The sequence below is a fragment of the Muntiacus reevesi genome, chromosome 2 (genome assembly GCF_963930625.1).
Source record: "Muntiacus reevesi chromosome 2, mMunRee1.1, whole genome shotgun sequence".
Taxonomy (NCBI): Eukaryota; Metazoa; Chordata; class Mammalia; order Artiodactyla; family Cervidae; genus Muntiacus; species Muntiacus reevesi.
Window position 1 is genome coordinate 106,564,155 of NC_089250.1, and position 15,298 is coordinate 106,579,452.

At 52.7% G+C, this 15,298-nt stretch overlaps 1 protein-coding gene across 2 annotated transcripts in view; it reads left to right on the forward strand.

Annotated features, from left to right (window-relative positions):
* Nucleotides 1–1,666: 1,666 nt before the first annotated feature.
* Nucleotides 1,667–15,298, forward strand: part of UNC5B (unc-5 netrin receptor B) — an 88,801-nt gene continuing 75,169 nt past the window's right edge. For both annotated transcript variants that reach the window (XM_065922522.1, XM_065922523.1), the window contains exon 1: nucleotides 1,667–2,215. In XM_065922522.1, the coding sequence (XP_065778594.1) occupies nucleotides 2,137–2,215 (79 nt within the window). In that variant the 5' untranslated portion in view covers nucleotides 1,667–2,136. The remainder of the gene's footprint in view (nucleotides 2,216–15,298) is intronic.

A 15,298-nucleotide genomic window follows, 5' to 3' on the forward strand; every position in this document is an offset into this window, starting at 1 on the left:
ATCAGGACTAGAGGAAGGGGCATTCCTGCTGGCTGCCAGTTCTTTCTCACCCACCAGCCCCAGAAGAGGTAGGAGGGTGGAGGATCCCCAGCTCAGCATTTCTTTCCAGTCCTATCTCTCTTGCCCTTTGACTCATCCACCCATTCACTCAAAGCTGTGTGATCTTGGGCAAATGCCTTCATGTCTCTGTGCCTCCATTTCTTCATAGGTAAAATGAGACTACAAATGGTACTTACCTCCCAGACTTGTGAGGATTAACTGAAGTGATGCATATAAAGAGCTTAACCTGGTGCCTGGCACATAGAAGGACCTTGCTGGCATTAGCTGATCCACCCCTTCTAATGTCACTGGGTTTCAATCTCAAGATACTGCCTAACCCCAAACTCCACCTGGCTCCTCATGCCCTTTGGCTCACTCTTGGGTGGTCAGGATTTTCCACCAGGAGTCAGATTAACTGAGAGGAGAGATCTCAGAAAGAAAGATTGAGAGATTATTGACATTTGCACAGTAGTTTCCATACTTTGGCCGGGGAGGCACGCTGCACTGCATGTAGGATCTTAGTTCCCCAGACCAGGGATTGAACCCATGTACCCTACAGTGGAAGCACAGAATCCTAACCAATGAACTGCCAGGAAATTCCCTCTATACATATTTTTAAAATTCAATTCTGCCATGCCCTGCCATGTCATTTCAGCGTGTCTGACTCTTTGTGACCCTCATGGACTATAGCCCACCAGGCTCCTCTGTCCATGGGATTCTCCAGGCAAGGATACTGGAGTGGGTTGTCATGCCCTCCTCCAGGAGATCTTCCTGACCCAGGGATCAAACCAGAGTCTCTTTTGTCTCCTGCATTGGCAAGCGGGTTCTTTACAATTAGTGCTACCTGGGAAGCCCTACAGTTCTACACCTCTTATAAAATTGTTATCATTTTTCTCCATTTTGGAGATGATGAAGTATCAGAATGGTTAAGTAATTTGTTCAAGGTCACACAGCAGGCAAGGGGCAGAGCCCAAATTTACACCAAGCCAAACAGGGCTCCCCCCGTGCCCCACTGTCAGTTGGGATGGAGGTAACATCCTAGGCCCTGGGTGCTACAGGAGGTTTAGCCGGTCCGGTCAAACAGTTCTGCCCAGGGTCATGCCAACAAGTAGGGCTAACCAGGATGATCCAGATCCACAATCAAGTTCACAGAGCTGTAAGTTCCAACTTAACCCAGGACTTGAGGGTTTGAGATTTTTCTCATTTAAGAAGGGTTTTCTGGGAAAGAACCCCCACCGTCACCCCCTTCCCACGTAGAATACATAGATTTTACAGGTAGTATAGACCAGGGAACCAAAAACGACAGAGTCCTGAGTTTAATCAGAGGAGAAAGCTGACACAGCCAAGCCAAATGGGAGCGCAAAAATACATTTCCTTAGTTTCTGGGAAGGAAAATTGGGCAGACTCCGCTTCCAGTTTCGATCCAGAGGCCGAGTTTTCCAATGCTCCGGGCCCAGCGTCTCTCGAGGACCTCCCTGAAGGGCCCCCAGCTTCGCTGAGGCCGCGCCCAAGAGGCCGTCCGTCACCCCCTCGAAAGGCCCCGCGCCGGCTCCGCCCCTGCCCACCCAAGGCCCCGCCCCGCCCCGCCCCGCCCCGGCTGTGCTTGGTCCTTCTCAGCTCAAAGACGCACTAGGGTGAGCGAGCGGCCGCGCTCGGCGTTGTGGCAGGAGGCTGGGGCCGGCGAAGACGCCGGAGCCGCGGGTAGCAACTGGGCGCAGGAACGCGCGTACTGGGGTTCGGACCGCGCGGCTTCAGCCGCTGCGAGCGCCACTGAGCGCTCTAACCTTCAGTCGTGCAACTTCGTAGCCAGGACGTGAGAACCCGCGGAGCGCTCGAGTCCCGGCGCCGGAGGAGCGCAGAGAGGGGCGCGCCGGAGCCTGACCGGAGAGCGGACGCCAGGCACCCGTCGCGCTCCGAGCGCCCGGCAGCCCTCTGCGAAGCGTGGCTGCCTCTGCCCCAACGGAGGGCACGAGCTGGCGCGACCGGGCGCCGGGGAGGACGGCGAGGAGGAGGCGGCGGCGGCGGAGACGGCGGCGGCGAGGCTGGGGCCAGGGAGAGAGCCCCGGGGGAGAGGCGCCCGAGCCGGGCCGAGGGAGCATGTGGGCCCGGAGCGGAGCGCGGGGCGCGCTACTGCTGGCGTTGCTGCTCTGCTGGGACGTGAGGCTGAGTCAAGCAGGTAGGGAGCGGTCGGGCATGGGGGAGTGGGGCGAGGGAACCCTGGGGCCTCACTCTGCCCCGAAGTTGAGGTGGTCCATCGCTCCGTTAGTGCGCGTAGGGAAAGAGGCAAGGGCGCCCAAGTTCGGAGGTAGATTTCTCTGCCCCATCAAAGTGGGCGATGATGCAGCCATCTCGCGCGGGGTGCGCAGGTCCTCCAGCTCCTGCTTGGAAAGGAGGGGTCGCTTCTTTTCCCTGGAATGATATCCGAGTCGGGGTCTGCGCCTCCTGGAAGACCGGCCTCCAGGGGACCCCTGGTTCTGCGCGTGCTTGGCAGCGGCTCGTAAAAGACACACACACACACACAGAGTCGCTGCACAGGCCAGGTGTGCGCTCGTTCCCGGTTCTCTGGCAACTTCCTAGTCCAGGTCCCGGCTCGCCCAAGCTCCTACCGCGGCACCGACCGGAATCCGCAGACTAGAAGGAGGGAGCGAGAAACCTGGGGAGCACGGGAAGCGCTGGTCCGCTCCACCAGCCGGATGAGGCCAGCTTGCAGGGGTTTGGTTATCGATGAGAATAGGACTGAGTCTTGCACGTACAGTTTTACCCGAGATCTTGGGATTCGCGGGTCTAGAAGATATTTTTTTTTCTGTGTGTTGGTGGTTGAGGGGAGGAGTACGTAGCGATCTGCCTAGTTTCTTTTTAAATGAATCACTGACATTCTCCCCGTCTGGGGAGTCGACTGGGTGCGCTCGCCAGGCTCCTACTCAGGACCCACCAAGGTGCCTTAAGGGAGTTGGTGGGCTACTAAAAATTAAAGCTATTCCGCCTCTTCCGCCGTGGATGTGTACACGTCTCGCTGGTCTGTAACTGGGTCCGGCGCGGCTGACTGGGCTGAGTCTTCCTGGGGAGCAGGATGGACGCACGGGAGCCATCCACCTCTCTCGTTCTCTCTCCGAAACCGAAGCACAGGGCTTTCGAGGTAGGGTGGGAAAGGGCCGCATCCTGCAGAGTCCTCTTGAGTTGAGGCTGAGAATGGGGCAGGAAAATTGGTGCAGAAAGTGGACAGATGACGCAGCCGGCCCCCCCCCCCCCCCATCTTCCGCTGAGGTGTTGACGTCCACCGCCCTCCTGCCTCCCCCCGACCTTACCACCTCGCCTCCCCCCCAACTTGTAGTCAGAGATTCTTCACTCTGGAATTAATGATTCCCACGGCCCAGGCCCAAGTGAGGACTTGGTTTTAGCACATCCCCCCGCCCCCTTTTTTCCCCTAGCCCTATGTTGTAAAGTTACGACACAATCAATTTGATCCACGTTAATTATGATTTGGGCAGACTCTGGTATTTAAAGCAGTGTTTTGAAGTTGGAAGGTAATGATGGGGGAGGGGGCAGGCTGCTGAATGACCAACTTTGTTTTAAAGAGTGCAGTTGGATGTGGGAGGTGCTGGGCTGGGGTGTTGGTTTCTGGTTTTGCGGTGTTTGAGGGGACGTGATTGAAGGGTTGGGTGAAGTCTCTGTAAATGGCACACGGGCAGGATTGGGTCTTGGGAAGCTGTCTTTGACCAGCAGGGCAAGGATATAAGGAATAAATACCGAGATTACTGAGGGTGGGGGGCTGGGTAGGCAGGAGAAAGACAAGACTGATTGGCCTGGAGTTCTCCAGAGCTGCAGAGTAGGCTCCGTTGGGAGGCTGGGGGTGGTCTGCCTTGCCTGCTTAACAAAGCATCCGGCCTCCACCTTCCCCAAAAGAAACCCCAGGCCCAGGGCTTTGATGGATTTGGGCATGATCGGTGCCCAGCCAGAAATGGCCTCTAATACTGGGCTTTGATTTCTCACTAGCAGAGTAGAACTGGCGTTGGAATTGTGCTCATTACTTAGCGCAGCAGGGGTTGCCTGCCCACCAGCCTGGAGAGGGGCCAGCCGGTGGGATCAGCCTGCTGCCTTCCCTTACCCTTAGAAGCCTGCCTTTAAGACAGAGAACATGCCCCTTCCTCCTACACAGCCCTTGTACTCTAATGTACAGAGCAACTTCCAGAATATTCATTAGGTCTTCCCAGCGATCCCCCATGAGTTCCATTGCACAGATGGGGGAAAAAAAGGCCAAGATGTTGCCTTTCCTCAAATCTTACCTTCACTTGACCACAGATTGCAGATGTAAATCCAGGGCTCCTGTTCAATAGCCAGACTGATTCAGTTCACTTTGAATTCCTGCTTATGGTCTTCATCCACGGTCTTTCTTGGGAGTCTCCAAGTTCTCCTGAATGGGCAGGCACCTCTCTGTCCTCCCCCCTCCTCCTATTCCCAGTGGATCTGGAAATGAGTCCCCTTTACAGTACTGAGAATTTTTTTTTTAAGCCATAAAATTTGATGGTGGAGAAATCAAACCCAGAACCATAAAACCCCAGACTCTTAGAAGGAGATGTCAGCAGGTGACTGGCCAGAGAGGACACTTTAAAAGCTAGGTTAGCCCTGGGAATCTCCTCCCACCTATCCCTCAGCCTTTCCCAGAGCTATTAATGAGTCCCTGGCTCATTGGCCTCTGGCTGGGATGGTTGAGAAGGAACCAAGGTGTCATGGTAATACTTCTTTTTAAGGTGCAGTTAAAATCAGAGTTTTCCTAGTGTTTTTGCTCTGTGTGTGTGTGTGCATGTTGGTGGTGGCCTGTCCTTGTCTTCCTGTACACTATACTAAATGCCAAGTTCAATTAAACAAATGGAAAATCGAGAGTGTCTTAATTCTTTTTCTCATTAAAGTGAGAGTACCACTGCAGGGGAGGAATTCTGTATGTAATTTTTCTCCCCACCTGACAAACTGGGAATTCCATAGGACAAATTAATTCCCCTCTCTTCCAATCCACTTATTTAACTGCTGAAGCTTTGGGACAGGCCCTGACCTGCCCAGGACTACACTTGGACTCATGGAGAGACCTGAGATTTGCACTCAGGCCTCGTAAACCTCATTCTTGTCAGGGCTCCTTTATTCCACTTGGGCTGCAGACTGTCTGCGTGGGTCTGGGATTGAGATTTTGAAATCAAGGCCTGGCTAGGCCAGGTAGCTAAAGATGGAGTTGGTTTGGTAACCGAGTTGGACTGGGACTTGCAGGGGCAAGACTTGCAGGGAGCATGGACCTGGAAGAGGTGGAACAGGGCTGGACCAAAGGTCTAGGTGAGACCTTGAGAAAAGGCAAGTGCCCAAAAGTAGCTTCCTCCCTGGTCTTCCAACACTGATCCTCTCAGTAAAAGCCCCCACCTGCCCGTGGTGAGATAAATCACAATCCAGGCTCCCTTGGTCTGCAGGACTACATATTAGCATTTTTTTTTTCATATTAGCATTTTAAAGCTCTATACTGATTGGCATGGAGGCTTTCCTGATGGCTCAATGGTAAAGAATCTGTCTGCAATTCAGGAGCAGAGGGTTCGATCCCTGGGTGGGAAAGATCTTGTGGAGAAGGAAATGGCAACTCACTCCGATATCCTTGCCTGGAAAATCCCATGGACAGAGGAGCCTGGCAGGCTACAGTCCATGAGGTCACAAGGTGTTGGACACTCATTTGTATAGCTGGAGGCGAAATAGGTTTTTACATTTTTATTTTGAAGCTTTAGGGACTCATCTCCTGCACCCATTTTGTTGTTGAATTTTTCCTGGACTGAGGCACTGTGACCTGTTCCTGGCTGTCAGAGCAGGGTGTCAGGTCTGCCTCCCACTTCCTCACCAGCAGTATCTTCTAAGGAGGGTTTGGACTTTGGCAATGAGGCTGAAGGGGAGGTGGGTCTCTTACATTCCAAGTGCTTGGTTGGTATTTCTGAATGGCCCACCCTGGAGCCTCCTCCCGGGCCTGCTGGCCAAACATATGGTCATTTGAACCTTGTGGCTGGGATTAGGGTAGCAAGGAAGTATCTTGGAGCCCCCTGAGGCCTGGAGGAAAGGGTTAAGGAGCAGGGGTCATAGGCTGGGGTTTTAGGGGTTGCCTGTGGGGTTGGTTGTAGGGAGAAGCTACTCTCAAGGCAGGGAGAGAGGGATTCAGACACTAAGGCCAAGGGCTGGCGCTTCTGGCCTCTTCTTCCTCCTCCTCCCCAGTTTCCTAAACAGCTTCCACAAATGGAATCATTAAAGCTGTGAAGGCAAAATGAAACCAAACAAGTGTGTTCTGTGCTTTTCTGTTACTTTCCTTTTTTTAAATGAAAACTTAAAATACCGTAATTAGCATAATATGAGGAAGGGCAGTTTCAGGAGGGTGGAGGGAACGTGTGTCCTCCTTTTGATTTGCTCCTGAAGTCGGGGATGGGGCGCCACCTCCTGCCCCACCGTGGGCCTGCGCTCAGCCGGGTACCACTGGAGCTGGGGGAGTTTGTCCCCAACCCGACCGGGTGACCGAGGGCCAGGTGAGCCCCTCCTCTGGGTTTTTTGAGAGAAGCCTGGCTTCTCGTTGGGAGTTGGGCCGGCGGCTGGATTGCGCTGGATTCGAACTCCGGCGGCCAACACCAACCGCTCCAGTCCCTGCACCCCCTCAGGGCAGGCGGGTCCTCGCAGCGCCCCTGTCTCTCCGACCCTCCACTTCGGCGAGGCTAATGGCAACGAAAACGTTTGCTGAAGTGAAGGCATAAATCAGCCGCCTCCCTGCTCCCCCGACCCTCCCCGCTTTGTTCCCTCTTCCTTCTCTTCCGAAGCCCTGGGTTGCTGGAAGCTCCCAAATTTACCCTTGCCGACAAAGCGGCCTGGTTAGTATCTCCGAGGCTGGCGCTGGCGGGGCTGATTCAGCTCGCGGGTACCTGGAGGATGCACGAATCTTGGCACCGACACCAACCGCTCCCCCTTCCCTTCCTCTCCCGCGTACCCCCTGGTCCTCCTCCGGCCCCCTCACCAACCGCCTCTACCCCTTCCCCTGCTGAGGAGCCGGGGCAGCTCTCGGCCACGGTCAAGGAGTGAGCTCGTGGGGCTTCCTTCTCACCTCCCAGAACAGGCTGACCCCAGCGCCTCACAGCTTCCCCGCCTGCTGCTGCGCAGCTCTTTTCGAGAAAGGCAGGCTGTGGTGTGAAAGTGTGCGTGGAAGAGTGGGTCGGGGTGGGGGTGAGAATGTGTATGAAGGAGGTGGGCGGAGGTGGGAGTGTGAAGTGGGAGGTGAGGGTAGGTGTGGTGCTGCATTGGGTGCTGGGTGTGTGTGTGGGGTGAAGTGTGCAGGAGGGATGGGGCGCATGTCTTGAGTTGTGCCTTTTGCATATGGGATGGCGTGCATGTGTTAGGGTTGGGGGTGGGTAATGCAAGTGGGTGCAGCTGTGGTGTGTGTGTGTAAATAGGTGTGTGTAGCATGGGGACGGTGAGTCACCACCATACTAGGGAAGCTCCAATGTGCTTAGGAGGTGGGACCCAGGTGAGTGAGACTTGATCCATTTGGTCTGCATGCCAGCTTATGGAGTTGGAAGGGCAAGAAGCTCCCTCACTTGAAGACAGGTGGAACCGATTGCCACAGACAGGCCCTATAGCTCGCTAGACCAGGAGCTTGGGTGACTCCCCCCAGGAGGACAGGAGTCCGAGTCCTGGGGTCTCCTGCAGTCTGCTTCCCTAAAACAGTGGCAGGTCCTGTGGTTTGAAGGTCTGCTCTCTGCTCTGGGTCAGGTTCCTGCTTCAGCCCTCCAGGAGGAGTGGGGTCCTCAGGAATTTGCGAGGGAAGAAGCAAGCTGAGCTCAGATGAGTGGCATCGCCTATGGAGAGCAACATGGGCAGGCATGGCTGGGCCTGGGACTCTCCGTGGATGTAAGGCACATACAGACACATACATGAGCCCTGGACTCCACTGTTCCTCATTTCCTTGGTTACAAAGGGCTCCCCTGCCATCCTTAACTCTAGGATAAGGTATGCTGTTGTAGACTAGAGAGACCTTTAGGAAAATCATAGTCCCACCGATAAACTTTTGTTTAACAGGTTATAAAACCCTCTCATATGTAAGACCTCAGTTTGTCCTCGTAAGAACCCCACTGGGGAGGCAGGTGCCACTTAGGACGCGCACTTCGGACCTGGCTCAGAACCAGAGCAGCCCTGGCCCCAGCCCTCAAGGTGGTTACTTTGTGTGAGGGATGCTGATGTCCACTCCAAAGAATGGTAAGTGACATTCCAACAGCCTCTGTGGCAAATGAGGCCAATGACACTGCAGCTGATCTCTGAATAATGTAGGGGTCAGGGGCGCTGACTCCCCAGAAGTTGAAAATATCTTTGCTACATCAGCCTCAAAAATAAAGAAATTGACAAGTGACTCACCCAAGACCAGGAAGCTGAAATGGTTTGGATAGAATCAGGACAGTTCTTTTGATTCCACATATTGTAATCTCTAATCAAACATTAACTCATCCCCAAGCTTAAACATCTATAAAATGAAAATACGGATACCACATTCATTGAAAAATTATCTACTTTTATGTGGACCCACATTCAGAGAAGAGAGCCTTGGGGCTTCCTGGAGAGGGTGATGTGAGCCAGACCTTGACTCTCTCTTTCTAAGAGCACTGCTGAAGAGGAGACAAGATGGGGGCAGGGGTGCCCACCTGAGACTTCTCCAAATCTTGAGAAGTTGGCCCTGCCAGCATCTGCAAGGGCTCCATCCTGTGTGGACACCAATACTTGGTGAGCCAGCTTTCAGCCGTATTTCCATCCTGTCCCTCCCAGGTTCAGCTGAAGGGGTGGTGCCCCTCTCAACCACCTCTGAGTAGTTGCAACCTGGGGCTGGCACTTGAGAGGAAAAGATTTCTTATTCTTTGATTTGCTCTCTGTGGTTTTTGAAGATGGAGTGAGCCCAGAAAACACTTTTTAAGCAATGATAGGAATTACGTTGGGGATGAAGGTGTGGAAAGGTATACTGTTTTGCCTTCTGCCAGGCCCCCACCAGAAAACACAGAGTGGGGTACAAGTGAAGGACAGAATCCTCAGCCCAGCTACTGCCATGAGATAATTGGAGAGGGCAAGCTCAATTGTCAACACCTCTAGGAACCCCCAGCCCCTCCAACCCCTCTCCTCACAGAGGACCCTCAGGACCTCAGCTACAGGTGCTTGGCGTGGCCAGCTGAGGTTCTGAGGAGATTAATATAGGCCCCCAGCATTGCCACTTAGTAACCCTATGGCCTTGGGCAGCTCACCTAACTCTTCTTTGCCTCAGTTTCCTCACCTATACAGTGGGGGTAATGATAGTTTTGAGGATCACATGACCTGATATATGATAAAGCACTTAGCCCAGGGCCTGGCTCACAGTGAGCTCAGGGAGCACTCGGGCACAGCCCTGCGATGCCAGAGAGGACCCCCTCCAGAAAGCCAGGAGGTTCAGGGCCTGGAGTCCCGGCAACCCCTGCCCTGGGAGTTGGGAGGTTCTGGCTTTTGCTCTTTCTCTGCTGTGTGACCTTAGGCAAGTGACTTCCTTCTCTGGGTCCCCTCTGTAAATTCAGGATGGGGGAAAGGTGGAAGGATGATCCATCCTTAAGGGCTCTAGGATTTTTGATCTGGTTCCATCTGAAGAGGCCCCAGCAGCCAATAAGAGACAGAGGTAACCAAGGCCCAGAACCACTGTGTTTACAGAGGCCCCTCTCAGAAGTCAATATATTGACTAGAATGCCCTTGTGAGCATTATGCGGCCCTGGGTCTCTCTCTCGCTAAAGCTATAAATCACCCTCTGGGACCTCAGTCTGTTTTTCCTGTTTCATAAGCATCTCCTGCCTCATAGATGGAGAACCCCAGATGCTAAGCAGGGCTGGGGAGGCAGAGAAGGGCCCCACTGGCAAAGGTACTCTGAGCATATGAACAAAGAGGTACTTGCTCCCCCCACCCTGCCACCCCCACCAAGGCTCAGGGAGGCCCCGTGGGGGGGTGTGGTAGGAAGACACTGTCCAGACCTGGCCATCCCACTCACTGTTTCCTTTCTCAGGGGTAGAGTGTAGTTGAACTCAGGATTGGGGGTTTAAGAATCCTGTGCCCACACCAGGTATTGGAACACAAATACACTCAGCCCTAAAACTTGGTACAGATGGAAGTTCATTTGATCTGAGGAAGTACTGGGTCAGAGGTGGGCAAAGCACTGGCCTGACCCTTGGATTGATTTGTGTTGCTTCTTGAATCATGAGTCATGCGCCAGGCTTGTGGTGCTGGAGTGGGTTCTGGCATGATGTTTAGAGGGTGGGCTGTGCAATCAGACTACTTGGGTTCAAGTCCTGGCTATTCTAGCATTTGGCTGTGTATCCTGGAGCAAGTTACCTACCTCTCTGAGCTTTAGTTTCTTCATTTGTAAAGGAGGAGTGGTAACAGTGCCAATCTCATCAGATCCTTGTGGGGATGAATGAAATAATGTATGCAAGTGCTTTGCACATTCTAAAGCACTCAATAACACTCACTGTCCTCCTCCTCATTGTTGTTGGTGCCAAGTATCGAGTGATACAACAGGAAGTCCTTCAGGTGTTGAAAGAAGGCTCTTGTGGACCCAGGTGGCTGGTTAAGGAAGGCTTCCTGGAGGAGGGAAGGATGGTGCTTGACTGGCCTTCAAGGATAAGCAGAGCTCGGGTGAATAGAAAGTGCATTCTTGGTAGGGGGTATGTATATTAAAGTGTAGGATGGGAGCGTCTGACATATCCACCCATGAAATGGATTTTGAATTCAGCCATCTGATCATCTGATAAAACAGGACTTCAGGAGCCAGGGCTCCCTTCCTGGTAGAAAGAGCCAAGGCCTTGGAATTAGAAGAATTTGACTCTTACCGAGTGGCAGTGCTGTGTGGCTGAACCTCCGTGTACCCTAGTATCCCCATCTGTGGGGTGGAGATAACCCCCTGCCTTCCCGGGATGGTGATGTGACATCAGATAGACATGCGGTCCTGGCACAGAGCAGGTTCCATCAATTTCCCATGGCCTCCCTCCTGCTTGTCTCCCCCCGCCCCGTGTCTGGTCGCCCCCTGGCTGGGCCTGGGCCCTGCTTCTCTGCCTGTGCCTCTGGGCAGGAAAGCAGGGGTCAGAGAGCTCCTGGTGGCAGCTTTCTGGTTGACCAGAGAGTCAGGCAGAGGGGCAAGAAGAAGGAGGCTGCCTTTTCTGTCCCTGAGGCCTACCTGGGCCTGGTGGATATCAAGAGATATCCCTAAGGTCTGGGAGAAACGTCTTCTGCTGAGATCACCCAGGAGCCTGCAAACCCCAGAGGCCTTGAGTAGCGTCTAGAGGCATTACTGGCGTCAGGAGACAGAGCTGAAGGCAAGCAGCTCTGTAATGCGATCAGAGGCGCCCGCCTGCCCAGCCTGGGCCAGGGCACCCATGAAGAGCTTGCAAGAAGTTGAGCGGGGATTCTAGGAATGCTATTCCTCGCTCCCTCCCTCGTCCCACCTTTGCTCATTCTGTGACACTCTGCAGGACAGAGTGAGACTCAGAGATGGGACTCAGGTGTGCCATGGGGTGGAGTGGGGAACACCTTATGGAGCAGCTCCCCACCCTTCGTTTTCCTTGTCACTCAAGCCAGGGCCCTGGGGGTGAGGAGGCAGGGTCAGTGAGTGGAGGCAGGATGAGCTTGGAACAACTAGATGAACAGGGTATGATTTGTCTGATTTTGCTCAATCACATGTCCCTGGTACACAGCACCATCCCAGGCGCGAAGAGAGAGCTTGATAAACACATGTAGGGCAGATGAATGAGGAATTCATGCAGGCCTTCCTCACTCGGGAGATTGCTGTGACTCACTCCCTGCCACACTTTGGACTTGCTGCTGCTTTAGAAGAGTCTCACAGCCCCCACCCCACCCCGACTCTGCCTGCTTCTCTCTCTTCATTTTCTCCTGCTTTCCGTCTTTGATCACTTACTGGGGTGCCATGGAAATCAGAGCCAAGCCTGCAGTGGTCAGAACCCTGAGGTAGGAAAGAATGTATTCATGAAATCCAGTGGAGCCACGAAGAACTGATCAAGGACTGCAGTCAAGTGCCCTTGATGCTTGTGTTCAGAGGAAGCAGACGGACAGACATCTGCTGGGCTGGTAAACATTGTACTTACCTGCAAGGTGGCCTTCACGAGGCCCAACAGGCTGGTCCAGGCCCTTTAAAGATGTTTGTTTCCAGTTTGCAGCCCCAAGCCCATTGATCATTCCCCTCTACCTTGCTGTCTAGTGGCTCAAGACAATGTCTGTTGCAGAGACTCTGGTCCTGAGACCTGGGAGTAGGCATGGGCTGAGACAGTATATCTGAAAGTTCGTTGGCAGGGTCTGCCTGAAGACCTCAGCCCTCCAGAACAGCTGCCACCAGCATCTTGGCAGGAGCTGGGTTTGATGCAAGGGAACAGTTTTGGCTTCAGAGTCTGGCTAAGGCAGGCTCCCCCAGCACTGCATCCAGTGTTAACATTCAGAGAGCATCCCTAGGAGATTAAATACCCCCAGGCGCTTAGCCGAGGCAGCAGTAGTCCGAGCCCCACCGCCACCCTCACAACTGGGCACCCGCTGCCTCTTGCCAGGAGTCCCCAGCACTGATCTGGAACTCCTGCCTGGCAGCACAAGATAGCCAGAGCTGATCCACACATCTGATCCGGCCCCACTTTTTCCTGCTGGTGCACCCTGCTCTGTACAGACACACACAGACAAAAAGAACTCTATGTTGAGTTCTAATGGCTGGATTCTAATCCTAGCCATGCAGCTAATCTGCTGTGTGTCACTGAGCTAATCCCATTCCCTCTCTGGGCTTCAGTGTCTTCATCTGTTCAGTGGAAGATGGTCTGCCCTACAGTCAGTAAGCTGAGTTCAAGTCCTGGCTCTGACTACTAACTGTAACTCCCCAAGCCTGCATCACCTCACTGTGAATTGGGGCCTGATTGGTTGTTGTTGGGGGGATGAAACGAGGTGGGGCATGGTCAGTAAGGGTCAGCTCCTTTTTATTTCTACCTGGAAGGAAATCAATCTGCAAACCACTGATTACACTCCTCCTTTCTTTCCAATATTACCCTATTGACACATCAAGTGTTAGACTTAAGGTTCAGGATGGCCCACAGGGTGACTTGATGATCTGCCTGGGGCCTGGGGGTTACATCAAGAGGGGAAGCCTGCATTGTCATATGCATTTGGAAAGAGCACTGGACTAGGAGTCTGGAAGCTACAGCCCTGAGACCAACTCTGTCTTTGTGTGACAAGCAAATCACTCACCCACTCTGAGCCTCAGTTTACCCACCAGCAAAAGGAATAAAAGAAGCCGAATGCTAGGCAGGGCTCAGGGAGAAAATGCCTGGACAGGTGCTTTGGAAACTTCTCCAAACCCCAGGGGCTGCTGATGTGAGTAGGAAGGAGGCCCACACAGCAAGGTCTATCCCCAGGGGCTGTGCGGTACGTCCTGGGAGCTGCTCACTGTGGGGCAGGTACGAGAGGGCCCGTGTTTCCACTTCCCTGGCTGGAACCTCCCGCGGCAGGTGGGCCCTGGCTTCTCCCTGTGGCCTGGCTGGCCCTGGCTCTTGAGCTGGATGACAAGAGTTTGGGCCGCTTCCCATCCCTCTCTGCTCCACACCCCAGAGCAGGGGAGGCTGGGGTACCACGTCAGGGAAGGTTAGTGTCAGTGCTGGGTTGGATGTGTCCGAGCCAGCACGCCATCTGCCATGCCCACCAGAAGTTACATAATCCCTCGGCCGGCTGCCTGTTCTTAGAAAACAGGGCAGGCAGGACCAGCAGAGAGTGGAGGTCAGTGTTTTCTTCCCTACGCTTTGTTCCCTCACAGCCCACCACCTCCCTGGACCCGTCTCATGCTCCGAGTTGTTCCCACACTGTCTGGAGCCTGAGACATAAATGCTGGGACTGAGCCAGGCTGAGGCTGGAAGGGGATGAGGCAGTCCTTGAGGGCTGCTTGCAGCCTGGCCTGGAGGCAGCCTGCAGGCACAGCCCTCACACCCTCTCACACCTTTCCTCTGCCGCGCTCAGGCAGAATGGACTGAGGGCAGCTCAGGGTTCAGGAGAGTAGGGGCAGACCCTCCCCCCGGTTCCTACAGAGGTGTTCCTCTTCTAACACCTTATCAAAGAATAAGCATTTTAATTGTATCTAAGTAACAGCTAAATAATGCTACCCATGTATTGCTATGGCCTTTGTAATCACTGAGACCCAAAATTCAATCCTGTCTCTTTTATTTGCTAGCTGTGTGATGTTGGTAAGGCAACTTCACCAATGTTAGCCTCAGTTGCCTCATCTATGAAATGAGAATGATAAAGCAATTCGTTCACTTATCACTGAATGATAAAGGGGTTCACATCAGTATCCTGAGGATCAAATCAGACAATAATGCATGTAGAGGACAGAGAAAGCGTTCAATCAGTGGTAGCTGTCATCATTGGTATCCAATTCCATCCCCCCCCCCCCACTTTCTGAAGAAAATGATATATAATGACTAAATCTTTTTTATTCTAGAAAGGCAAAGTTGGTTCAAGGCTAATCCATTAATATTAATAACATGTGCCAAATTAGTATCGTATACCATATTAATGATTCTAAGGAAACAAAATCATGTGATTATATCTATAAATGCTGAAAATGCCTTGGACAAAATTCAACATTTATTCATGATATAAACATTCAAGAAAATAGGAATGAAAGAATAGTTTTTAGTATAATATATACTGATATGTTGTTGTTGTTTAGTTGCTAAGTTATGGCCTACTCTTTTGCAACCTCATATACTATGGCCTGCCAGGCTCCTGTCCATGGGATTTCCCAGGCAAGAATACTGGAGTAGGTTGCTATTCCATTCTCCAGGGAATCTTCCCCACCCAGGGAGCAAACCCATGTCTCCTGCTTTGTAGGTAGATTCTTTACCACTGAGCCACCAGGGAAGACCCATATATATATCCTGATCCTAAAGCCAGTATCTTGTTTAATGAGAAAACAGTAAAACCATTTTGATTAAGATCAGTATAAAACATGGACACCCACCATTTTTCTTATATCCAACACTGCTAAAAGTATTAGCCAATGTAATTAAACAAGAGAGATCAATGAGAGGCCCAAGATTGGATAAAGAAGTAAAACTATCCCTACTGATATTAAAACATACTATAATCCCTGTATAATTAAAATAAAGTGAAGCTGGTGCCTGAATTGGCAGATAGACCAGTCGAAGATAAGAGAAAGCCCAGAATTAGA